The sequence below is a fragment of the Myzus persicae genome, unplaced genomic scaffold (assembly GCF_001856785.1).
Source record: "Myzus persicae strain clone G006 unplaced genomic scaffold, MPER_G0061.0, whole genome shotgun sequence".
NCBI lineage: Eukaryota > Metazoa > Arthropoda > Insecta > Hemiptera > Aphididae > Myzus > Myzus persicae.
Window position 1 is genome coordinate 502,750 of NW_019102203.1, and position 27,894 is coordinate 530,643.

At 33.1% G+C, this 27,894-nt stretch overlaps 1 protein-coding gene across 4 annotated transcripts in view; it reads right to left on the minus strand.

Moving 5' to 3' along the window:
• LOC111031528 (glucose dehydrogenase [FAD, quinone]) overlaps nt 1-26,620 on the minus strand; it is a 39,445-nt gene extending 12,825 nt beyond the window's left edge. For 2 of the 4 annotated variants that reach the window (XM_022311517.1, XM_022311513.1), the window contains exons 1-3: nt 26,489-26,620; nt 2,843-3,152; nt 1,832-2,011 (exon numbers count right to left, since the gene is read on the minus strand). In XM_022311517.1, the coding sequence (XP_022167209.1) occupies nt 1,832-2,011; nt 2,843-3,079 (417 nt within the window). In that variant the 5' untranslated portion in view covers nt 3,080-3,152; nt 26,489-26,620. Of the gene's footprint in view, nt 1-1,831; nt 2,012-2,842; nt 3,153-3,619; nt 3,683-3,710; nt 3,934-26,488 lie in introns of those variants that run through there. The other 2 variants (XM_022311514.1, XM_022311516.1) reach the window with 2 other exon arrangements.
• Nucleotides 26,621-27,894: the final 1,274 nt, after the last annotated feature.

The window sequence follows — 27,894 nt, forward strand, 5'->3', positions numbered from 1 at the left end:
AAAGTCAAGGCTTCGGTTGGTACTTGCGATTGCGACACTCTCGCGAAAAGCCGTTTCTTTTGGACGACTTTATTTATAACATAATATTGCGATTCAATGAAAAAAATAATATCTAATAAAATTTCATTAAAATTGATTTTTTATAGAAATATATTATGTGTAGCTGTGTCAGCATAACTTTATTCTTTTATTCTTGTGACCTTGTAGTAATCACTCGTTATCCACATAACAATAATTTTTAATTTTAAGTATTATATAATTTTTTTATTTTTACTGAGACCACCACGTCTTCGGGGAACGTAATGTGTAAATTGTGGGTTGTTACTTGATAGTAGATCAAAAGTTTGGTGGTTACTGGTTTGCAAACGTCGCCAGTAAATAAATAGGTATGTGATAACTACAAATTAAAAATGCATTTCGTTCTTAGATGACTCAGTGGAGTCAGACAATTTTAATGCAAGCACATTAGTTATTATTAATCTCCTAATACCATTGCATCAAAAGCTTTATGTAGATAATCAATTAATGTGCAACGTTAAAAGCAAAGTATCGGAAATAACTCTTCTACAATTTCAAAATGAAACGACAATGATACATTTCTAAATGACTTCAACGTCAAAAAACATTGCATGCACATTTTTACTATTTTAATTTTAGCTAACAGATTGTAGTACCATAATTGAGAATTAGTTCATAATATTATTATTTTATTTTTTATTACAAACAATCATGCAACAATTTATATTTTAATAAATCATCAAACTATTTATATAAGAGATTTTTTTTAAAAATAAATTCGTATTTATATTATTTTAATTAATTCAACTAAATTGTTTACCTTTATAAAATATGTTTACTTTTTTGAACGACAGCATAGGTACGTTAAAACAAAACATAGTATATTGTTTATTTATTGATCAAATCGTTTGTTAAACACTTTGAACAAATCGACCAAATAATAAATCCATTCTCCGCTTGTTATAAGCGATTTTCGTTGTATGCGTATTATTATTATTATCATCATCGATTCGCCGGCTAATCGTGTTCTATTAATCATATTGTAATTGAAACAGAGACGTGAGAACATTATCGACACCACTACGTAGGTACTGGATGATTAAATATGTGTTGGTGTGTTATTAATAGCCGCCTAGCTAAATATCAATTTATTATTTTTTTTAACCTATATATTATTATTATAATTTGTATGTGTTTATCGTAATTATTATGATAAATTATTCGTTTTTCATTCATCCGCGTGTTTCAGTAATTTATTCAGGTGTTGTTGCGATATATCAGGAAATAATATCAAGTGTAATTGCAGATATTATACTGAGTTTAATTTTAAACTAACCTAACCGACAGTCTATAAGCGTGTATAGAAGTGTGACTATAATTTGTTATTTAATTAGCCAGGTCATTATATTATTTCATGTTTAGTTATGTCTTATGAATCATAATAGTTCGATTACGCGATCGTTTGTTAAGTAGAAAACTACACTGTTGATCTTGATTTTCGTCACGGGTCAGCGCCGATTTTTGAAACTATCCCTCGTTAAAAACATATAAATTACGATTTATGTTACGCAACACGCCGTAGTTCAGCAGCTATAGTTTGTAGTTTGTACCTACACCTACGTTCCTAATTAATTTTCGAAAAGAAAATAATACGTGCTACTCGAGTTCATTTCACGCCTTCAAAAATACGCCATCGCGGCAATTATTTTTAGCAATTATATTTTAATCCCGGAACTTTCATGTTCGATAAAATCAATTTTCAGTTGCATTTATAGAACAACACAATAATAATGTAAGATCGTTTGTACGTTACCTTTCCTCTGGGCCAGTTGCATCGCCTCTCAGGACTGCTTAAGCACGCCATTTCTTCAGGTTCTGTGTTGTAACTCCAATCAATTGACGAACCCAAAAAATTCAGGAACATTGACGGGACTTGTGTGCCGGTGGGTTCATCTCCACCCGACTCAATTAACAAAACTTTCCATTGCGGTACCTGAAAATATCATGAAAAAATAATTTCAAAAACTCGAAAAATATAAAATTGTTGAGCTTGGAGAGTTGGTGTCTGGAAACGGTACCAATCAGATCTCGATTAAAGTACTATAAAAACAATCGATATTTTTCACAGTAGGTAGATCGTGATTGTTTTGTTTTTTTTAAATTTGCTGCGAAGACTACTTTAGTGACAATATTTCTAATGAGAAGATTTAAGTACTCAATTACAGGGTGAAGTTCAATTTCTGAATTACAATGGTTTGGCGTTTCATAAATTGTATTTTTAAAAACAAACAAAATCGTGCGTGACTTTTTCATACGATTTCACATCAATGATAAGTTACAATTTAAGAGATGGGATGTCCTCGAAGTCTTCGAACCCTCGAACTTAACAAAATTCGAATTGTTCGATTAAAACCATGTGCGAGTGTGACAGAAAATATTATTGCTATTGGAAAAAACTTACAATTTCTAGTAACTTACCTACGTACAACTTGGTTAATACTGATTCAGGTATTATTTATTTATTTGAAAATTTGAGAGTTCAAACTTGGTTGAAAATCACGGGTTTTATCAATGCGTGGATGAGTTTCCCCTCTCAAGAAATCAGTTTTTAAATCATACTTATTTGATAAAATCGAATTTGCTTATTGTACGGATTGAAGAAAAAAGTTCAGGAAACGCGTGGACAGTTCGAATGAGATTCGAGTCCGCATTTCAGATGGGTAATCGAAGTTTTACCACAGTTTGCAGGGATACTATTTGATGTCCAACCCGTCGTCCTTGGTCCTGGTAATAACAACGCATTGCGCAAAGATTTAATGATCACCTCGCTGAGTCTGCTGGCCATCACGCTGCCCGCCGTTCCACCACCCACGACGATGAAGTCGTACTCCTTGTCCGGCAACGCCCTGTTCGCCGGTCGGCCGCACGGGTCTTCGATGTCGCACTGCGACCTGATAAACACCTCCAATAGGCCCATGAACAACATGAACGCCGACCCACCACATGTGCTGGCCAACGTCGGTCCCGGCTGGGTCACCGGGCAGTTGCAACTGCTGCTCATCCTGGATGCGTTTCGTGGGCTGCTGCAGTCGTTATAATGTTATAATATTATTTATATCAAATCGTATTTACTCCTGGAAAACGAAAAGTATTGGCAAGGGTTAGTATACGCGTTCGTGAAATCAGCGACACATTCAGTTAGATTAGGTTACGATACTAAGGTCCTAAGACCTCGAGTTGGTAAATTTAGTAACTATCAGGAAGGTTTATAATCTAGTTAATTTAAAAGGGCCGTGTTCGCGATCATTACTATTTAAAAATCATGTAACCATAACTGATACTTTGACATGGACTTCAACTATTGGTTTTGTAGTTCAACAATCATCTATCTATTCATCGCGATCGTGCCGAGTCAAGTAACGGTAATTTTTTTCTCCGATTTTTAAGTTTGGGTTTGATCACGGTTTCGAATTTGTTTTATTACATTAATTATTTTACATATTATAATTTAGTTAATTTAGCGCATATTTTCCCGTATTCAAGTGCATAATAAGTAATATTTTAAAGTGTGTATGCTTAATATCTTTTGAATGTATTTTACCCAAATCTCTGGTTGTTAATAAATTCGTTTCTAAATAACTATGTTTTAATGTATAAATTACAGTTTGTACGTTGTGTACATTTGTTATTACTTGTCTTAGAATAAAATATAAGAAAAATAAACGTTAGAGTTTAGTCGAAAGAAGTCGGACACTGACGCGTAATAAATGTGTAATAAATATTAATGATGTCTGTCATCACTAGACAACAAACGGCGATTGTAGGTAGATGAACTGGGTAGTCTATAGAACGATAATATTATAATATTTTATAAAGACACTCAGAAACACGCGAATTTCATTCGGACGACTAAACAAATTTTAGCGGGTCTTTGGTTTTTATAACGTTCTCGTTCAAATATCACAGTCATAAAAAAGGGGTTACGAAATTTGGTTTTTCCTTTTAGAGTTCGTCGGTGAAAAACCCAACAACAACAATAATAATATGATGTATAGGTACGGTCGCGGGTCGTCGTGAGTCGTATTCGGAGAGTAATAAATTTATAGTAATTTTGTTATTTTATTACTCTCTATGGGTATACTTTATGGATAATACGTATGCCAGATGAAACACTACGGATGCGATCATCGCACGACGAGTTTATCAAAACTATTTTTTTAATTTTCATATATCCGTGAACAAATCTTATTTATTCTATCGTCGCGTGTTGGGTCTTTATTCCGTACGTACGCAGATCACAGTGTATACACCACGTTTATTTATGCTAAACTGCATAATTATTATTTTTTTTCGTTTTCAAATTAATAGTTTTGAAAATCTCGCACGTGATGTACGTTCGGCACAGTAAACGTACGATGTCTAATAATAATAGTATGTATATACCAACCATTATTTATTAATATTATTATTATTATCGTCTACGTTTTCCGGTCCGGTCAAGGTTATGAACAGGATTCGCGAGTGCTAATAATACAATTATGACTCAATCGGTGAAAACCCTTCTAATAAATTATTGATTTCAATCGCGTCGCAAACGAGCTAGCGATCGGTGGTGAACGAACCGCAAAACCGAGCGAAAACACAGTCTTGATGATTTTATAATATTATTACATATTATATTATGGTACTTGCCGTTACTTATCCCACGTAGCATAGGTATATCACAATATTATCACTCGAATTGAGTACTAAGTCATAACCTGAAGTATACTAAATATACTTTCAACGAAATGTCATTTTAATCAAATTCTGATTTTAGGAATTTTTAATTATTACCTACTTAGAGTTAAAGACCATATTATTCAAATTCTTTGATGGCTATACTTTAAAGAAGTGTCTTGGGGTGGCTCAAAAACTAACTTTATTTTCTGACTATCTTTTTCCAACGAAAATTGATTTTTTCCTGTAAATTGTTGATTACGATTTTTGTGAAAAAATCAAATTCCAATGCACTTAAATAAAAATTCAAACAAACAATTTTTAAATTCCTAAACTATAATATTACCATAGATTTATATTATATAATATAAGTATTTATTTTGGTAGTAATCATACCTATACTCGTACGATGTTGAATGGTTTAAAGTTTAAACGTTTTAGTGCTTTTGGTGTAACGGAATAGTTTTTTTATGAACAATTTATCATAATTTCAGTTTTTTGAGATCAACCAAACGACACGTTAAGGTATTCATCAAATACAGACATACAGTTCGGTATGATCAGGTTTATTATGCTGCATCCAGATCACATCATTTCGGTTTCGTTTAATCAACATAATATCATAACATATTTGTAAGCAATTCACAATAATACGTAATTTAGGACAAACACCTAGTCGGTTTTGTTATCTACATTTTTTACTAGAATTTCGAAATTTTTATGCCGTTCGGCTCTTTTTCATGACAGCAAAGCGTGCACTTTCTACATGCCTGAACTTGATACGCAGACTTTGGTCTCCTTACTCTTATCTCCGACAATAATCACGAGTAGTGCGATTATTATTAAATATTAAATCGTACCCACTTTCCCCTGGAAAGGCATATAATATGTAGAGTCTACATTGTAGACGCGTTATAGGTAGGTTGGATACAATATAATAATATTTTTATAGAACATTTCAGCGCAATATTATGTGAACAACGAGTATATCATAATCATACTATGTCTACCGACTATATGATAGGGAATCGCATTAGTATTATTAATGTTTATTCGGCTCTCGCAGCCGCCGTTTCCGGAGCGAAACACAAACCTCAGCCGTTCTGGTCTGCAAACCCTTTTCGCTTGACTGTAACCGTATATTATCATAAATGTTGTATAACAATATTCCGCGAACGACAGATATGTTTATTATATCGTCTGCCGACGTATCTAGACATAAGTCTGATCCGTCTTCGCCGAGCAGACTGTTGATATTGTTCAGTAAGCACGTCGGAACGTACACTCTTAATGTCATAATACTAAGTGATTAATGTGATCCTCTGCCTTTATTATAGAATCAACCTATAAAAACCTAAGCCGAATAATATTTGACTGTAATGTTAAATCGGCAAATTTTCACATGGCAGTTGAATCCCTTTTAGTTATAAAAACAACTCAATAGTTCTATGGAACTCGACAGTCGTCAATGATTTTGTGTGTGCGATAACATAATATAATATTAGAGTTTTAATTTTCTTACCGTCCGATCTTGACCGAATGCCAAGACAGATTATTCAGTGTCTCGGTGAAGGTGTCTCTTCTACATCAACCGACTTTGTGAATACAGACAATGAACATGAACACCGTTTGTCCACATAACCAACACATATAAATATTGGTACAGATTTATCTCAAGTCTCAATTTTATAAAGCAACTTTGACCTTTTATATACCGATTTCCTCTCGGAGGGCTGAACAAAACGATCGAGCCAATTACAATATTTTGACAACAGCTGTGATCTGTGGACTCGTTTATCGATTCTTTGCAGTCACCCCGGAATAAGCTCGACGATTCCGTGCACATCTCTTGTTTCGCATTCTTCGCTTTGGTAAATTGTATGTGCTATTGTAATTGTTAGTACAACACTGGCAGTCATAATTGAGAGCTCAAGACTTCACGTTCTCAATAGTCATCAGACGTTAAAGATGCTGCCTGTGTCCGTAAGCTCTACAAGTTTTCAAAAATGTTCGTCCTTAACGCTCCCTGCATGGAATATCATATTTAATTTATTATTGATGTTTCAACTGTGAGACGTAAACGGCGAGGAGTGCCCGCCAGCAGCTATACGGTTGTCGCTCATCTGTTACTCTCCAAAATAATATAACGTGCGTGCCAGTCTAAACTTTGAGATGTTTGGCAAGTACAAAAAACCGTGTTCTCAAGTGCGGGTTATTGTTAGCATAAATAAAAAACATGGTTCATTGATAGTTAATGTAATGCATACACCGATAATATTTTTAATGCGTGCATATGACACGTCCCTGCAATATAATATTAAGTCATCGTTTAACGCGAGCTTTGCGTTTAATGAGTATAAACGATCGCAAAAGTTGATACAATTCTGGTCGTCACGATTCCGAGACTCTGCATTCGTAAATCGTATGATACATATATTATATCGTACACTTGCTTATTATAATATTATTATACTGAGTTTTTTAAATCTAAAATATTCCGTTGAGAACACAACTGTATAGTAATGATTAACGGTCACGAACTGTTCGCACGTTTTTTTTATTACGATCGACACGCGATTTTGATTATTATATTTATTTATTTATTCTTTTTATTGGACGGATTAATACCACCGACCTGGACGGATCTCAGCCGTAGGTTCTATATAATAATATATTATATTGTATTTGAATACGTATACGCACGACGGACGCGTTTGTAAATTGAATTCGTCGGCTGACATTTAATTATAAACACAATATATTATAGTGTCGGTGACTTCAAGTCAACTTCGACACACGCATTTGAGTTATGCGTACGCAGAAGCTTCGAACAAGAACAACGCACGAAAACGCGATTCCGAATAGCGTAAAATAAGTAGTGTCTCGGTTAATGAACACGAGGACTGGTCGAAAACGTCTCCCCGGATCGTCGATCACGGTGACCTCAACGCCCCGAACTGCGCAATACCGTCGCATTCGATTTTTCGTCGTCGTCGTCGTCGTTCGTCTTTATAAAATTTCATCACAGAGTCCCGTGTAAGGTGATAGGGATCGTTGTCGTATATGTACAGAGTAATATATTTATTTGGTCTTTTATATTCGTTTTCTCAAAATGAAAAGGTATTAATATTTTTGGAGATGTATTATTTTCGGATCAGTTTGTTGCAGTCGTTACATTTTGAAGAAAAGCGTCTTAATTTTTATCGTTTCAATAAAATTATGTATACGACTTGTGTTTTTCCTTCTGATGACTTCAATTTATAAAAAAAGTGATAGTTACTGTGCTGTATAGTAATATAGTGTCGAGTTTGTTTCGTCATTGAGCAGGTCCTCGAGTAATGGATCCGTCAAATAAAAAAGTTTATAATTTTCCGGGATAATTCGAGTGTTTACCAACAATAGATAATCGGCCTACTATATATATATAATATACACCGTCTAGTTTACACGACCCCAACGATGACCGCTACATTATGTCATCGCGTTATTTAATTTCGTCACTCCGTTGCTCCGACATCGAAAACCCATTTTGTAAACTGCATGCGATATTAATGGGGATGTACTGGTCCTCTGGCTGTGTATGGTTTAGTTTATAATATTATTATATATTATACGTGATGGACGCGTGCGGACACGAACACGGCGCTTCGTGAGCGTCTTCTTATAATTTCCCGGCGCGTCGCGACTTCGTGGGAAACCGTTCCACGCCATTGTTCGGCGAAATGCGTTTATGATAATGATGACGACGACGATGATGATGATGATGATGATGATGATGATGATGATGACGACGACGACGACGATGGTCTCCTCTGGTGACTTTTTACACGAAGGCCCCGTACACATACCGGCTCGTGTACCGTGACCAATCGGCCGCGTTTGATGTTACACGTCGACCCACGAGATAATAATAGTCTTCTCGATTGCCAACGGATTGCACACACACACACACACACACACACACACACACACACACACTCAACACAAATCGTTTTGGTAAATACCGTTCGGTATTTCGACTATCGAACCAAGTTCAATAGTTCGCGATACGTCCATTGTATAATGTTTTTTTTTTAATATCATTTCATTTTTTTTTTCAAAAGAATCATTTCATTTCTTAACCGTATCGTTGCGATGTTGAATGATTATATATATATCATATTATGTATAACCTAATATGTACTACCTATATTATACGTACTGTGCACTCAAAACGAATTACCAATTTATCGATAGAAATCACCTTTAAATACTGTTAGGTATACAAATGCGTGACATTTTAAGTACCTATATGTATATAATATGCAAAACACGTTCTTAAAATAAATTTAATTTATATTGAAAAAAACACGTTGAACTTAAAAAAAATTACAATCACTTTTATGAGTGATCTTACGCGTTCAATGAAAGTTTATAGCCAGTAATTATATTATCTCAAGACGTCTCTTCTCAGATGTTTGATTAGCAAACTCGTTTTCTCAATGACCCGCAGGCCAAAATATAATAATATAATATGTGTACATTATATTATTATAATATTAAACATTTTTTATTTGTTTTGTTTTCTTTTTTTTTAATAGCAATCGACAAATCACCTACAATATAAATAATATACCTACTTTATTACTATTTAATGAGTGAAACGTGTAGACACATTATATTATAGCCCGTATAGGCAGTAGTAATATGCGGTTGACGGCAAACCACAATATGTTTACCATACAATCGGTTGGAAAATAATATGACATTTGGTTGAACGTGAAACGAAACTAAAATTTTGTCCTAATATTGTATTATGGACGAAAAGTTGTTTTTGTGAAAAAACGTCCAAAAGTTAGTAAATATGTGCACTATGTGAACAATTATTATTCTTAAAGTATAATGAAAATAATATACAAGAAGCCAACACTACAAAATATGCATCACGTTATCTACATAATAATATTTTAATATGTTCCATTACAATGGGAAAAGTAATACAATAATAATGGAAACGAAAGAGCCACTTCATTGTCTTCTCTACACACGAGTAAATATAATAATATTATAGTATACAAACAGTTTCGTTCAAATACTATACAGCCAGAAGATTAATATTGTAGATTTGTATTTTTTTTTTTTTACATAATATCCAAACGTAATAATATATCAATGGACGCCAAGTGCTGTACCTGCCCATATTATCGTAGTGGACTTAACCATTTATAGAAGACAATGTAATTTTTAAACGAAATCAATGTACCTACAACGACAATGATAATAGCAATAATAATGCCTTGGCACAATGCCAGTTAGGAAGTATATAATATATGTATATAGGTGCCTCTGGCGTCAGTTAAAAATCACCGTCGCCAGCGAATGGAGAAATTATTATTTCAGGATTCCAGGATTTTCCTCCATTTGGACTGTACGACGGCAGTCGCGCACGACATTTAAATATTATCATCGCAAATCGTGTCGGTACAATGGTCACCGGGACGATTTCCATTTGGCATACGCACACGAGTTTCCTCTATTGCAGGACGTTCCGGAAACGGCCCGAAGGTAAGTAGCTGGAATAGATGAAATGTTTCCTGTCCAACTTTACTATTATAATATATTATTATAATAACGCGCTGAAACCTGTTCCGTTAGTAATATTTTCGTGGTATTTTTTTAATATAATATTGTACTATGCCATTAAAATAATGCGTTAACCAAACCTACTAGTACACTTGTTTCATTTACCAACTAAATAGAAAAATAATTAAAATATTACAATTTCATTAAGTACTATTATTAATAATTACAATATTACGTTGTTCATACAAACATGTTTTACATGTTGCGAAAACTCCCAGAATTCCAAACGGTAAACTGATTGAAAATATTCCTTAGTACCTATACGTCAAACTCGCATTCGTTGTATCCGTCTTACAGGCTCAAAATCAGAGTCGACTGGTCGAGAGTTGAGCAAGTACACTGTGTTTGATTGTAAATTGAGGTTCTTTTCGATATTTTAATTCTTTATGGACACTTTATGGACACTTAACGATTTATGGACATTTTTACATGATGTCTTACTCGGAACTCGTTCAAAAATTAAAATACCGTAAGAAACTTATGCCTCGAATAGATTTAATACCTTTTTGATTACAGATAAATTCTTTCCAATATTGAAGTCAACCACCACACCAGATAAGATCGGTTGAACGCAAATCTGTAAGGATTTTCGGCCGTTTTAACCGTTTTACACTTAATATCGAACTAGCCGATAATAATAATAATATGCGTGTCTCGTATAACCAGCATAACTAAGTGTAACAAGTTTCGCGAAATGTTTAGGTTGATTTCGTAAGTATGACATCTCATAAGAAGACATATTTGTTAATTGTTAATAAATACTATAAAAGTAGCAAACAACAGCTGAGAATAATATCATTATAACAATTAATGTTATGAACAATTTTACTGTATTATATAATATTATATAATCGCGGTGTTGAACGTCATTTTAAAAACACCTATGGCTGAATTAACTGCGAGAAAAAAGTCACTATAACCTACAAAAACCTATTGTACTATTGAGTTCCTAAATCGCGTGTTGACAATAATCTTTGAAAATGTGTTGTTCTTTAGTGTTATGATATATCATTAGTATTTACGAATTCGTATTGGCCACTCTGGACAACAGCCGTGGTAAATATTTTGCATAGGGACTTGAAGACTTCTCGAGGGAGTAGACCGCTTGGCCGAAACGCGGTCTCTTTGGCCGAGTATTTATTCCACAAAAAATACCGTTTGTGCCGTCTTATACTATAAGTGATACAAACAATTAACCCCATTTTTGAAAACGATCATATAAAAGTCACTGGGTTACTGCATCTCATGCAAGTAAAAATAATTTCACTCACCCCACTTTTAATTTTCCGGTCGAAATTGTTTCCTCCGCCTAAACGACCACCGCCCCCCTTTCTCGCAGCCCATTATAGGTACCGAGATTTTAGAGATTCGAAAATATATATCCTACGCGGGCTATTTACATCGATGAAATTCGATAAACCTGTATTACAGGTGGATAGATGCAAATGTTGCGCTCCGGGGCGGCGTCCGATCTATAACAATGTAATGTAGGTTATGTGTCTCGGAGATCTATGGTCCTCGTCTCGGTGGGTTCATCGCGCCAGACATAGTTTACCGAGATGACAACACATTAACGTATAATGATAATAGTGTTGTGTTTCGCGCTTGTTAAGCCGATTGCGATTTTTTTGTGAGGCGTGCGGACAATCCGTCCGCGTCCGAGTTTACGGGCCGTAAAATATTGCGACTGTTACAGTCGACCGACATCGATTCGTGGGCTCGGCTCCAAAAAGGTTCTAAGTCGATATATTTTTTTTTTAGGAAAATCCATTTCTTATAGTAGTATAATTTTTATTTCATTATGTATAGTGTAAGTTTTCAATGCTCTATAGTCCAAGCCCTCAAACAACCATGTATTGGAGCGTCGTTTAATGAGTACTAGACGATTCTAGACAAAATGTGCAAATATTTAATAGTGATCTAAATACAAAACCATTCAGTTTTTAACTACATAACACTAAATTTTTATCTACATTATAAAATTAATAACGATAAGCAAAAATCACTACCAGTTTAATATTTATTGTGCTTTATCATCATACTATTTTGGTGCAACAGAATATCACTTCCAGGGAATCTTACATATTTTAATGAAATACAAAAAACCTTTAAATCATAGAAAACAAGGCTGTAGCCAGGGGGGTCAGGGTTCAACCCCCCCCCCCTCCCCCGAAATGTCTGAATAAAGCCTTGATTTTCATATTTTATTATTTAATATAACATATTTATACTCAAAACCCCCCTAAATATTTTTCTAGCTACGGTCTTGATAGAGAACATAATGTATTACAATCAAAAGTTTCAATTTGGAGAACTTGTTGCCTGTTGGTAAGTGACAATTTTTACTTCAGACAAAGAACAAATTTTAAACATTTATTGCCGAAAGATTTTTTTCAAACTTAGATTGTATAAAATAGCTATATAGCTCTTCTGCGAACACATTTATATTGTTTGTTAGAACCTTTTGGTTCTGAGCCCCCAAATTCTCATTATTGCTTTTATTATTACAATATATAATATAATATTATTTGATCTGCCAAATGTTATCGTTGTGGTTATCGTCGTCAATGGATTTCGAATGTTAACCTATAAGCAAATCTCGACGGATATCCTTTCGAAAACGCTCTATAATATCCTCTGAACGTTGCCGCGACTTATATAATATCAGTATACCTACCCATTGTGGTTGTTGTACAATTGCCGTTTTGTCTCGTTTGTGTGTGAGTGTGTGTTTTTTTTTTTTGCGCGCGCGCAGTCGACCACATTGTCTAGTACCTATCGTCATCGGGTCGTGTTCGGAACGCGAAAATAGAAAACGCGTCGAAGAAAACAATCGATCGCTAGTGAAAACATCGCAACTACTATTTACGGTATTTCATTAACTGCTGCCGAGCATAATATAATATATACATAAAGGTACGCCGACGCCGATAATAAATCGCTATTGTACCACAATAACAATATCGTGCGACACATGAGTCATGACAAATGCGAACAAGATCTAAAATATCGGCCCGGTTGAAAAATGTTAATACCATAATATCACGCCGAACGATCGTTTAAAAAACAACATCAAAATTGGTTTGTTTTGGTCTTTCGTTAAGATCTGCATGGGTACGGGCTATCGTAATATTATCATTTAGTAACTCGATGGTATGCAAGAAAAGTAATTTAAAAAGCAATTAAACCATATTATTATAGTATAATTAGTGTATTTACAGATTCATTTTACAGACGTTTGAAACGTGTTAAGCATTAATGTTTAAACCGGATTTACGGGAAAAAAACGAATCTCAACTCGGCATCGGGGATTATACAATTAAATCGATCACGGCAATAAAAGATGCATTTCGTACAATCAACTTATTGGTTTTTTACCAAAGATATATCGCATCGACTTAAACTCAAGAACAATACGACTGGACGTGTGAGATTTCCATCATATGCCGTGACAATGTTTTATCATTTTTTTGTCGCGTCGACAGTAAAGAATTGCCGAATTTAATAGATGACCGTTTCACTAGTTAATAATGCAATATGATACAGTGAGTTATTTTTAATGTGAACCCGCGTTGGTTTGATTCCACAACAACAAAATCGGCTTTGTTTTTTTACCAATCATAACAATATTATTAAAACCGCGTAAGAGTAACTCAATTATCCGGTACATAATATAGTGATTGTAATAAAATTTACAATATTTAAAACTAAAACCAATCATGAACGGTTTTAGTTTTTGGTTTCTAAGACTGTATAACCTGTGTTGGAACTCATAGTCTACGCATTATATGGTCGTATGACTGCAGACCGCTAATAATTACCGACATTTTACATCTGCGGGGAAAATGCAATACGGATTGTTGTGTTCGCATATAGAAAACTATACCATTATTATGACTTATCGTGTCATAGGCGACATGTCAGCAGCAGTTATAATACGACAATTATTCCTGGTCCCTCCGAGGTCACAAAAACGCATGCCGTATACACCTATATAAGCGCCATTATTTCTTAAAATATTATTGTGATACTAATAATAATACTTTTGGTTGCAATTTCATAATAAAAAATTGTCGGAGGCCGCTCGACTCCAGACGTAAAAATAATGCCAACTGCAATTCGAACGGCGTTGTGATTTATGAAACAGACACTGCAGCAGAGCACCATTTCACTGTTCCGAGCGTTGTTAATGTAAAAAATAAAATTATTATCCGCCGGTTTAATAATACCCATTTGGATACAAATAATACGTCTATCCTACCTGTACAAGGTTGTACTATCGTCTAGTTGAAAACGTGATAATTTGCATCTGAAGTATTATAATACTATAAAATATAAACCATAAGGCATCTACAACGGCCATAATATTATACTTGACAAGATGACATCAATCCGCATGTAGCAGACGGAACTAAATACAATTATTTTTATCGAAAACGCGTCGTATTAGAAACGGTTAATTATACTATATTATTTCGCTCTGTTACGAAATGAAGAACTAAAACACTGTATTACCTACAAATGCAGAAAATATTAAATATATTCTCAAATTGTTTAACGTTCGATAGTATTCAAGACGAATAAAATCTATAGTGCATTTATACAGCAGTTTTCAATAAATATTCGCATAAAAAATATACCAAGCAGCATTTCAGTATATTTTGTTTTGAGAAAATTTTAAATTGAATATGCTTCCAATAAATGATTAACATTTCAATACTTTGCAATTGTTTCAAACTTATTAATTAAATTGTATATTAATTATTTGTTTTAAAATTATATTATGACATTCAAATAACAAAACTGCCACATTTGGTTTTGCGTCAGCTTTCCATTGGAATCAATACAGTAATAATTGTTGTTGCCAGTAGTACAAATATCGTACAATAATAATATATGACCACAGCCACTCACTGAAATTAGTAATTTTATTATTTTTTAACTGGAGTCGTCCAGTCGAGTTATGTTAAAATTTTCTTCAAACCAAAATTAAGCAGTCTTGATTTATGATGTTTGATATTATTATAAAAAATAAATAAATACATCCAACTACCCGTGCAACAATGCAACATGTCAAAATGTGTCGGCATTATTATTGTTGTTTTTTTTTTTTAACCGCAAAATCGATTAAATTCAATACCGACACAAATTTATTATGGATGAGTTGTTTGGACTAAGACTACTACCATTCCGTCCATATTATGGAATATTCTGTGATTATGGTTAGCAGACGTAGCACAATAAATGTGTACCTAACCTAACTATAAAAATAAGAGAATTTTAATTTTAATTTTAGAATTTTTCAGTCGCGCCAGTTGTAGACCAAGGGTGTGTATTTAATTTGCTGTGGAACAAGCAAAAATGCTATGAAATATGCAAAACAGTATGAGATAATCAAAATCACCAATACGCGCAACATATACAATGTATCTATTACCTACTGCGGTAATATAAAAATAATTATAACTCGTATAAATGTGTAAAAACTTCTTTAATCAAAAAATATCATTGTAGAGCTAATCAAAATGTGTCTAAACCGTAATACAATGACTTGTTAATTACGAATAGTATATCCCCATACTAACATACAAAACTGCACGACAAAACATGTTCTCGATCAAAAAAATGTACAAAACTCTTGTATTTGAGTGGTTCTGTGAAGTATAATTATTATATAGCGCAACGTTATTTAATTATTATTTTGGAGAAAAAACTCACGCCCACACACACACACACACACATACACACACTGTGCATAATACTTTTACGGTAAAACATTAAAGTTTTAGTGCTTAGGTAATCGTGTGTAACGGAAGATAGACGAGAATAATAATAATATTATTGTAAAGATAATTAAAACTAATTGGATGAGAATATTTCTGTTCAACTCGCAACAAGTGTCGGCTACACGCGGAATCGCATAATAGAAATTGTTCCATGACGCGATTCATAATTTGACTGTTTTGTAATTCAAAAGTCATACTTGGGAAACAATTACCATCCGCGTGGTTGACATTTGAGATCACAACATAACATTATAAAATGTTGGTCTTTACCGATCTCATTGTTAATGGCCGCGCGATAATGCGCAGAAGGTGACAATAACATTAAAACGTTTTACGATAAATGTGTATAGTCGTAATGTTATGCTTGGAAGTATAAAATATTTTGTGCGATAATCAAAACGACGAAAAACGGAAATATTTAAAGTGGTTTGTCGTGAGTTTTCTGCTGCTCTGCAGAGGCATAAGAATAATATTATTATTATTCGGTTATCATCATAATATTCAATATTAAGTTCACGTGTACACGAGTTCACTTGAAACTTGCTCAATATTCCTCCTTGTAGCAGGAGATGGACGAAATTGCGGAACGATCGACTGTATTGGCTGAATTTGGAACAGCAAATGGAGAAAAAATCAAACAAATTTCGCGATAATAATAGTAATAATGACTGTTCAATCGTATTTGTAAGGAACCATCTCGACTAGAAAATCGTGCCGCATCATCCTCGACCGAGTAATAGTGTAATAATTATTGACTGGACGTTACACGGCCACATGTTTGGCTCTATGCAGAAGCGGTGGTTTTTTTTTATATATTTTTTTTCGAACAAAACCGTAACTAGTAAACGGGACCACGTGCTATTAGGAAGGTACTACAAGTATTATACAATATGGTATATCGAAATATAAGGGCCGAAATAGGGTCATGTAGGACACGATAGTATATTATTATAAAATATTGCTCAACTTAACCGTTTTACTTTTAATCCGATTTCGCATCAAGGTTTTTGGCGGAGCCCAACGTGTAATTTTGCGGCTTTTCCGCCAACAGCGTATAATTTGAATAATATCAATCAAGGTCCAATTCTGGCAGATTCGAGCGGTTCGGGAGAAATATTGCGTATAATATAAAACGCCATAAATTGTGCGGGTCCCCGACCACGGTCGAAACGGCGATGACGTTGGGTGGTGGTGGTGTTAGTACCCACTACTCACTACCCATGTGCACGATATTATATCATATTGAAAGTTTTTTCTCAAGAATTGTCCATCAAAACTCCAGGGCGGAGATGTTCGAGTACTTGGCAAGTAGGTATACTGTAGATTTTGTAGACCACAACGTACATAACATTATTGTAGTAATAAATATGAATATGAAATTCCTTGGATATTATATGTACCTACTATTATAGTATTACTTTCGACTGTCCGATACTCCGAAAGTATTCTGTTAGTTATTAAGTATCGGGAAATCCTTAGAGATTTTGATAGATAAATGACAAGTAATAACTATAAATACTGTTGTGATGTTTGAAAGTATGTTATAGGTATACTTAGATCTAGTTATCTAAATATGTTCTCGCTCAAGACATCGCTACTCGCCGTGCGAGCAATTTTTCAAAATAACAGAATAATATGTACTTTTCGTTTTTGGGTAAATCTTGCAAACTTGAAATGTCACGGATTTTCTACACTCGCTATAGTAAATATTTGAAAAAAAATATAGACGATTACATCAATATACAACCATATTTTGTATGTATAATTGTATCGTAAATTCCCGTTTATTAACTTGGAGATATTCTAGTATAAATTAAAAATAGATGTATTTTACGATATACCTATCCATAGGTGCAAAATTACGTAATTTGTTATTTTTCGTAATTTACCGTAACATATTAGAATATTATAGTATATATGGCGTACGTCCGTGTTGTATATTATATTATACAGCATATTCCAGCGATTCCGATGAATTATAATATTCCTCGGCTGCAGTGGTCGGTTGGGCCTCCCGATTTTCACCCGCTAGAAGTTTCATCAGATAACGCGTGCCGTGATACGTTTTTTATTCTACATTTTCGTTTCTCGGTCTTAATATTTGTTTAATTTTCCCTAATCTTCTCTGCGGCCCAAAATCGGTAGAACGCGCGTGTACAATATTACCTACGTATTATTGTTACGCGTCACAGCGGCGACGATAACGATCCGGCCGGAATTTCTCGCATCGCTACGGCCAACTACACTCGTACCATTATTGTTATCATCATTTTTATCACTATTATCATTAAAGTTATCATAATTTTGATATTCTTACGCGCAATACCTACGGCACAGTGAGCTGTACCTTGCCAGCGTACGTGTCTCCAGCACCAGCACTTCGCCTGCTCACGATATTCGTGACCGTCACACGTCGAGATGAACGCTGGTGATACACATTTTAATATTATAATAATGGTATGATGTACACACGCACGTCGCGGACGAACATGAAAATATCATTGTTCAGGCGTGCTTCAAATCTTCGCGCAGCTCTGCCGAAGGCGGTCGAGTTTGGCGTGGGTACGAATGAATAAATTCGTCGAAGAGACGATATTTTATCGTCAAGAAAATATTGATAAGAAAAATTGTACCCTATATTATTAGGAACCAGCTATATTGTATTATTTAGGATCGGATATATGCGTGTGAACGACATAATATTATTTTCCCCCTCCCCTAGAGGCCCAGTGTTTCCCGACCTTTTTACGACCACGGGCCACATCGATAATATTTCATAGGTCGCGGACCACCAGAATTTTACAAAGGCTAGGAAGACCTTTTTTTTTTGCTCATCATTAACAAGAGTACACAAAATCAATCAAAACATTTTTATTTTTATTACTTCACTTCACGTTACATTTTATAACTATACTTAATTAATATAATATAATTATAATTTGCTATACTAAAGAATTTACTTAATGTGATTTTATGCCTGCATTTCTTTGACCAGTAGAAATCGAAGAAAAAAATCTATGAGACTGGGGACTACCGATTGGAAAACACTTCTATAAACCATGATTGAAGATACCTACTGATCATTACTTTTAGAGATTTTTCCTATAAAAACCCAACGATTGGCGGATTGAACTTACTGGAGACTTTCGTGGACGGCAAGTGGCTTTGTTTGTGGCTAAAGTTGAACGTTTATAGGAGGTACCCGTAAAAAATTGTGTTTAAGTGTTCAATTCAAATGTCATATATTTTTTACGATTTTGCGCACAAGAAGTTTTTCAATCACAGGGGCAATACGTCGTTTTGTTCGCAATACCTATTGTGGTAAAATAATATAATACAGACTACAGAGTATTATAATAAAGTATTTCACGCGTACGGGCCAACAGTAGCCAAGCTTAAGTATACTTTCTCCGGTACGTATTATATTATATTTTATAAGTACGAACACGAATCACATAGGACTGGCTTATTTATTCGTTCTCTATATCATAATATATATTATTATTATTATTATTATTATTATTATTATTTTATAAGAACGTCGTCGTTCGGGGGGTGTGCAACGCATCTACAGCGAACAAAGTATAAACTACCTATTATGTTCTCTGTTAAAACCATCCTATCTACGCAATATAATCGTATCTGCATGATACCTGCTATTACACACGAGTGTTTGACGTCTAGACGCCTCGAGAGATAATATAACGCTCTGCGTATAATTGTCGGTTTTCGGTAGCTCAAATACACGGTGTTTATATTTTATAACCGCACGTAATGCACGTGATGTTGTATAATGACACATTATAATATAAGACGTATAGATTATAAAAATATATATTGTTTAATATTACGTTGAACGCCGCAAAGTAGGTGCCTACTCGGCGATTGCGGTGGCGTATTATAATAGAGATTTTAATTAAAATAATCTAGAAACGATGTATAGGTACTACCAATTAGATAGGTATAGAAGTGCATAAATCCACCGCACTGCACTGCTGGGGAGTGATGAAATCAATGAAAAACCTAACTTTCAGCGTAGACGCCCACCCGCGAAACACGAAACTGGTACCAAACCGCATTATAAAATTATTGCGTTCGATCATTAAATGTGATTTTCTTTTTCAGACGTTTCGTACGCTGTATAATATGTATATATAAGTACCGCATGATAAATTGTTTGCGTTTGTGTCGTTAAAACTTCAAGTAATCTTTATTATGAAAACGTAAAGAATTTAACATTATAATATCTTGATAAATAATATGTCACGCAAATGTCAAAGTTCCCACTTCCTTCTACCTACTCGTCATTAAGACGAAGAATGTTAAATCATTATAATTTGATACTTTGAATAAAACAATGGTGGAACACACGTAAAAACCAATTTGTACACTGTATGGTCACACAATAAATCGGAAAAAAATATTACAGCCCAGTCACAAATCGGTATAAAAAGCTGCAATAATGACTACCTACGCACGACGGATCAGACATTTTTAAGTTTCAGTCCATGAACCGTGAACATTTAATTACTTTGGATACTCTAGCCATTGTGTTACGATCCTGTAGAACACAAAAGAATTTGCCGGTATCGTGCTACCACCAAAAAATTACCTACGCTAATTTACTAAATCCACAATCGAATATTTAATACGATGTATTAATATTAAGTATAATAACCACTTATACTTGCGCCATTTAATTACTTCCGTGTGCTGAGACTTGAAAAAATTGTGTAATAGCAAATGTAAGTTCAAATATATGCATGTAAGAACGCGTTTTTTTGCTTGAACATCCCAAATAGTATACGAATTTATTTAAAATCGTCATTGAAAAACATATTTTCAATCCTAATTGCACACATTTCATAGCAAATAATAAGAATACAAATTATTGAAATTAGTTATTTTAATTTTTATAAAAATTGTTTCTGTGTAAGGATGTAGTTAATAACTGACACGCAGGCTAGATATAATGACATTTATATTAAGACGTATATGAAATTAAACCTATTCAACGATTTTTTTTACCTTAAAATCAATTTTGAATGAAATCATTTTGCATTTATTAGATAGACATTAATTGTACTGCGAGCTTTAAATATTATGTTTTACCAAATAATATAGTTACATATCTATAAATGACCCATCTATTTTCTGTATTTGAAACACTGGTAAATACAAGCACATACAAATACAATTATTTTGTTGGTTAGAATGAGCATTTAGGAATTTCAGTTTAGTGTTTACCTCTATATAAAGAGATTTCCAATTGTATTATAAAATGGACGATTGCGTGTCATAATATAATTTGAAATTAAATAGATGGTTTTGATATAAAATTGTATATATTAATACAATTTTGAAAAAATCAGAGTTTACCAAACTAAAATTGTATCACACAAATCATTTCGTTTAACTCGATTGGATTGACAAGTAATGTCATTTTGCAAAAAAAATGTTACAAAATTATTTGATTTTAATATGTAAGGAACTTAAAGAAATAAAGAAAGTATTTTGATACTACTTCCAACTACTTTTTTTACTCCAGTGCATAGTTTACGCGACGATGTAGATGGTCTATATAAGACATTACAGTGATTATTTTTATTAAAATAAATTTAGTTCAATAATATTTAATATCATATAATTATCATTGTACAGTGTAGTGGAAAAATACATAATATATTATGTTATTTATTGACGTAATATTATCGAACTACTATTCCCGAAGGCGATGACATTTATTGCGATTTCGTGTATTATTGTTTTCAATGAAATTACAGTTATGAATGAATAATAAATAGACAATATGCAGACATTGCGTTTACAGTCGGTATAATATTGTAATATATAATATGATAATGTTGCTCCAATAGCACGTAAACTGTTGTTGAGTAAACTCGCCTATAACCTAACCTCACCGAGTCGTAACCCGCGGCCCCCGAACTTAGCCAGGTATATTATTATACAGTACACATTGCGTCACGAGGAACTTGTGTTGTGTTCAAACGGATAAAACACTAGCGCATAGTATACAGAAACGTATGAATAAATTAATAATATTTTATTGTAATACATTTTTTGAACTCGATTCCCTCCGAGTCGTTCACCCGAAATCTCGCACGGGTATACTTCAAATTATTGTTAAGCTCGGTTGTCCTCGGGTGACCGTTACCACCGCTCTGGTAACCATCGGTAGTCCGTCACACACTCGCCCACCACCACGTCGCGAATTATAATGGTGCGACCGTTGACGCCTGGTGTTCATAATATTTTTTGACTTCATGGCTGTGCCCTACCCACTGAGTCTCCAGAGATTTAAACGACCGACCCGGGACCTAATCGATGTTTGTGCTTATCAGCTGTGTCTTGTAACGCATAACATAAATAAATAAATAAAAGCGGTTAAACCAGTGATTTAGTACACACTGCAGTATTGTACTAAGTCTATGCGCACGAGGTCGAGGACGGAGATCGTTGACCTTCCATGGGTATAAAGTTACGCTGACAACACCCACCAGAGAAAACCCGATGCCAACTTATGATAAGTACGTGGATTTGCATGTTGTCTACTGCAGGTTCAACACGACACTGAAATCGTCGACCGTTGGTCGTGCCAACGAGTTGAGCCAAACACGTTTAAACAACTAGCCCGAAAAATGTATGCAAATTGAATTAAAATAATTTTATGTCGTACACCGGCGAATTAATGATGATTTATGAAGCAGATCCACCGGATAAGTTAACGACCCGATCGTCCGGAATATAAATCCCGACTGCATTTTTGATTTTATGATACTTTTTTTTCTACAAGTTGAATGAAAATGAAGAAGAATTTCAGCAACAAATAACAAAAACAGAATGCACATTTTATAAGATTATAAGAAAAAAACACAGAAAGCAGTATAGAAAGTGTTTTTTTTTTTAAATAATCGATGATTTCCAAAAATATATTTAAAACAAAACGATTCGGCAATTTCTCCGGTGATGACCACAAAGTTTCAATGTTCAGCGTGTTTTGACGTATCTTCATTTTTATCGATTATAGTGTCGATTAAATGTAAACCCAAATAGGTACTGTTGAAAATAATAAAATACTAAAATATTATTATCGTATACCACGTCGAGTATATTATTATTTTGCATAAACTCTGTGCAATTTTGATATATTGTTCAACGAAACACTATTAATCCATTTCGTGGAAATTACATTAAATTACACTATGCCATGAACAGTTTTATTTCATATTTGTAAAGTGTACGAACTATTTTTATTCCATATGGTTATCATTAAGATTCGGCACATGTTACACTTAGAGTATTCGAAGCATGCAATGCAATTAGGTACAACTACCAAAAAAAAAAACCTATGAAATAAGCAGAAAAAATTATAAGCAAAAAACTGTGGAAAAAAGTGTTTATATATTATGCAGAATAATATTACATAATATTATTCAAACAAAATATAGAAGATTGAATAAAAACAAACTTTGTACTTATTATATTCCCACCGGAGAGAAATCCAAACACATGGAAAAAATAGAATATAAATCATAATAATTGTCGAATACTATTTGAACATTTATTAATTCATTTTGTAACTATATTGAAAACTAAATATATTTATTTTAATATTAAAATATAATTGAATAATTTCTATATATTAAGTGTTTACCTACCTATATTATTAAAGCTACATCCATATTTTAAGAATTTCCATTAATTGTATAATATTATATAAAGTTATACAATTTATAAATTATTTATTTATTATTTATTTAATTATTTAATTATTTATTAATTATTTTTTTTATTTTTTATAAATACTTTAGAGTTGCTATTGGTCCATTACTAAGACGTTTAAAACTATACATTTATTGTTCAATCTATACTAATAATACATAAAGAAAAAAAATTGTTGGTTCCATTTGTTCAGGGTAATTTCTGAAACTACTTAACCGATTTCAAACATTTTTTTAACATCGTAAAACCACATTATCTCAAGGATCTATATAGGCTATATTGTACCCCGATAAATGGTTCTAAATTTTTCTCTTTCAAATTTGAAATTTCTTATAGAAATAATGTAAATAATAAAATATTTTTGTTTATTATAGAGTTGCTATTGGTTAAAAAATGTAATACAGATCAATAAGAAATTCACAATTGGTTATTGGATACCGATTTTAAAAATTGTTTCACCTGTACAAAGCTAAAAATGCGAGGAAAAAATAGTTATTTAAAAGTTTAAGCCTGCATTTTATATGACTATGTTAAAAATCTTTAATGGAAATTAAGATGGGGGCAAAACCAGGGGAATTTGTCACGGAAGTTTTGAACGTCACTACGGCAGGTATTAAATGACGAATTTAACACAAATTTTGAATCAGCATACAGAGTTGATATTTTTAACTTGCAACGAAGTAAACCAGATCAGTTAGTATTTCATATAATATTCTTGATTACAAGAATATGTATTGAAAATTACTGTTAAGTCATTAAAGATTAATAAGTAGTTATCTAAATAAAAAATATTAAAGTAGGCAACATAAGAAAACTACTAACATTAGTAGGCAGGTAATTTCAATTATACTAGTAAAATGTGTTAATTAATGAAGTAAATGAATGAATAGGGTTAAATCATTTCCGTCGGAATGCGGCACAATATAATTAATTATGCATATTATTATCATTATTTTACGTTACCGGAAAATATGCCAAAAACCTCGATCTTTATCATGTTCCATAGACCATAATCGATCGGAATAGTATTGAACACACGTGAACCCTTTGTGTGTAGTGATCGAAATTAACATAATAAATAGTAGGTACCTACTTGTCTGTTATGTTATTGTTTAAAAAATAATTAGAGGAACCATAAATCGAAACACAATAAAATAGCATACCATATGGGCGAACCGCCGGCTAATTGATTGTTTGCCTACCGTTTAAACGTGTCACCAACGCATGATTCCTAAAAATGTACCATTGTCGTGGAAAACAAAAAATATCTGTATTCACTACATTTTCATCTATATATAATTTGAATAAAATTATCCAACGTAACGGTTTAACTGTATTCGAAACTTTACAATGTATAGGCTAGGTACCAAAAATTATTATTCCATCCTGTGTTCAGCTCGAACTTGACATTTCGGTTATTCGTTTTTTATTTTTTTTTTTTTATTTATCGGCCCTTAATTATAATTAGTCCCAGCTTATTAGCATTGTAACATTGGTGTTTGAACTAATCTTGGAGAACATCATCGGACCTATAATACCCTATATATTTAGTCTCTAGCGAATTTAATATTAAACACATACTCCTTTCGTGTTGTAACCGTTGATGATAAAATAGTAATTGTATATGTAATTAGTAGTTATTTTGATATGACATACAAGTAAATAATTAAGATAAAATACAAATGTACACGAGTCTATTGCAATATTATTGGTTGTGAGTTTGAGGCATAGTTTCATCATGACTACGTTAAATTAAAATTTTTTTTGTTTTTTAGTACATTTTATTTGTTTAATATTAAAACAATAAAGTATATGAATGAAATCTAAAATATTTAGTAGTTAAATAATATTTCGTTAATGGACGATAAACAGTATAAAATTGATTAATAAGTAAGAACTCTAGAGATATTTAATTTGTTTTTATAATAATTTTACTCTTGTACAACTAAATACGTATATTTGAATTAAGATTAATTTAAAAACTTTATTGAGTATAAATAACATGATGAAATGTAATGTTCTTCTTTTATCGTATCCATTATCTAACTTAAACTCTCACTACCTGCCTAATTTTAAAGTAATTATCAAGTTCTATAAATGATTTAATGTTATCTGTCTAGTTCGCTTTCGATTTCTACGCACATACAACCAAAAAAAAAGTAGGTGCCTACCGTTTACTGTTCCTATACAACATACATAACTGTATATTTGTAATTAGTAATTACTAATTAGGATGAAGCTATACCGCAGATGGTTTTTAAATATCATAACATTCGAAGTTAAATTTTCAAATACTTTAACCGACTCAAATGGTGTTATCGGGAGGGGTTGTTGATTTTTATCGATTCATCACTAAGTAATGCAGATCACTTACAGCTTTTGAGAAAACAAATACTCCATGCAGACGTCTAACATAATATAATAAATTTGAGAGAAGTGTTAAAATATCGTCCCTGTAATATTATTATTATAGAAGATTAACGACCAAACACAAAAAAAAAATAATCGAACCACACGATTTAAAAAATGTAAGATTAACAAGACGAATATTTAAAAACAATAATCAAGTGATAACATGTTTGCAAAACAACTATATATACCTGATCACGTGTTGTACGTCTGTATATCGCGTTATCCAGCAGCAGTTTCGTGGAGCCGACCAACAACAGTTGAACACATTTCACCCGAGCCGGCGAGTTACTACTGAGGACCCGAACCGCGATGGGCCACAGCAGCCACCGGTGATGGAAACGGCGGCGATGACTGAGAGAGAGAGTGAGAAACGAAATGGAACATTAAAGTGTGCGAATAAAAAAAATAATAATGATAATGGGCGGTCGTTTCCGTTTAATTTTTCATTATCGCGTATTTGGTTTATCACGCTGTCGTGTAAATTATCAATACCTATATGTATTCTTATATTTTATATTATATATTATGTTAAATTGTAGGTATAGGTTTGTGTTTGGGTGCTATTAGCATAATAGTCATAAAATGTACAACGTCGGTGCCACTTGCGATGATATATTAATCATACGGAAAATCGAAATTCACTGAACATTCCACAATTTTCCATAACGTGGGATGATTTTAACCGATTCATTAAAAAAAATAAACAGTACAATACTTTGGATGGTTGGCCAGAGTACTTCTCGGTAATGATGTATTATAATTGGAAACCGACGTAGAAGAGAAAACCTATCGCGATCGAATGGTTTGTTTGGGATTATAATAAACTGTAGTCCTAGGGTGTTCATGTTCACAAAAGGGCGGTAGAATATCTTCTTCGGCCCCTTGGGTGAAAAGTAAGCAATTGGCTTAATACCATATAGTATGTATCAAAATCTGTTAAATGGTATAGGTATCCATTATTATTCCATTATTTGGTTGGTATTTAGCTGGTATTTCAAGGGGAAACTTCTCAGAATTCTCCGAATTCTGTACCATAAATATATATATAGGGTTCGAGCATTTTCCAATATGGCAAAATAATATCATATTATGTTCGCGCCCACACTACCATCAGATATTCGGTCGTGGAAATGACTTGACTCAACTGCTATCGTAACAATGTTGTATTCGAATTGTCGATACGAGTCAGTTACGTTGATTTTTTTAGTTAGATTTTCATTCGCGTTATTGCTGGCACAAGTCATATAGCGTATAATACAATATTATTATTATTATTATTAGTTTTTTTCTGAACGGTCTATATGAGAAAAATTCATAAAATCCATATCTTAAGATTTATACCCATTGTAGAAACAAACAACATAATATTGTAAATTGATTTAAGTCGTATATATATACAGGTAATTAGTTAGTATTAAACCAATTCGTTGACCAAAAACATAAACTAGGACTGAGGTGAGAATAATAATGATTTTTAGTGAAAATTTTTTTTGGACATTTTTTTTCGCTACATAGATAATTCATAACAAAGTCCATTGGAAATGGATTTACTGTTTGTTCTAGAAAAATAATGAACAATATTTAGGGTATAAGT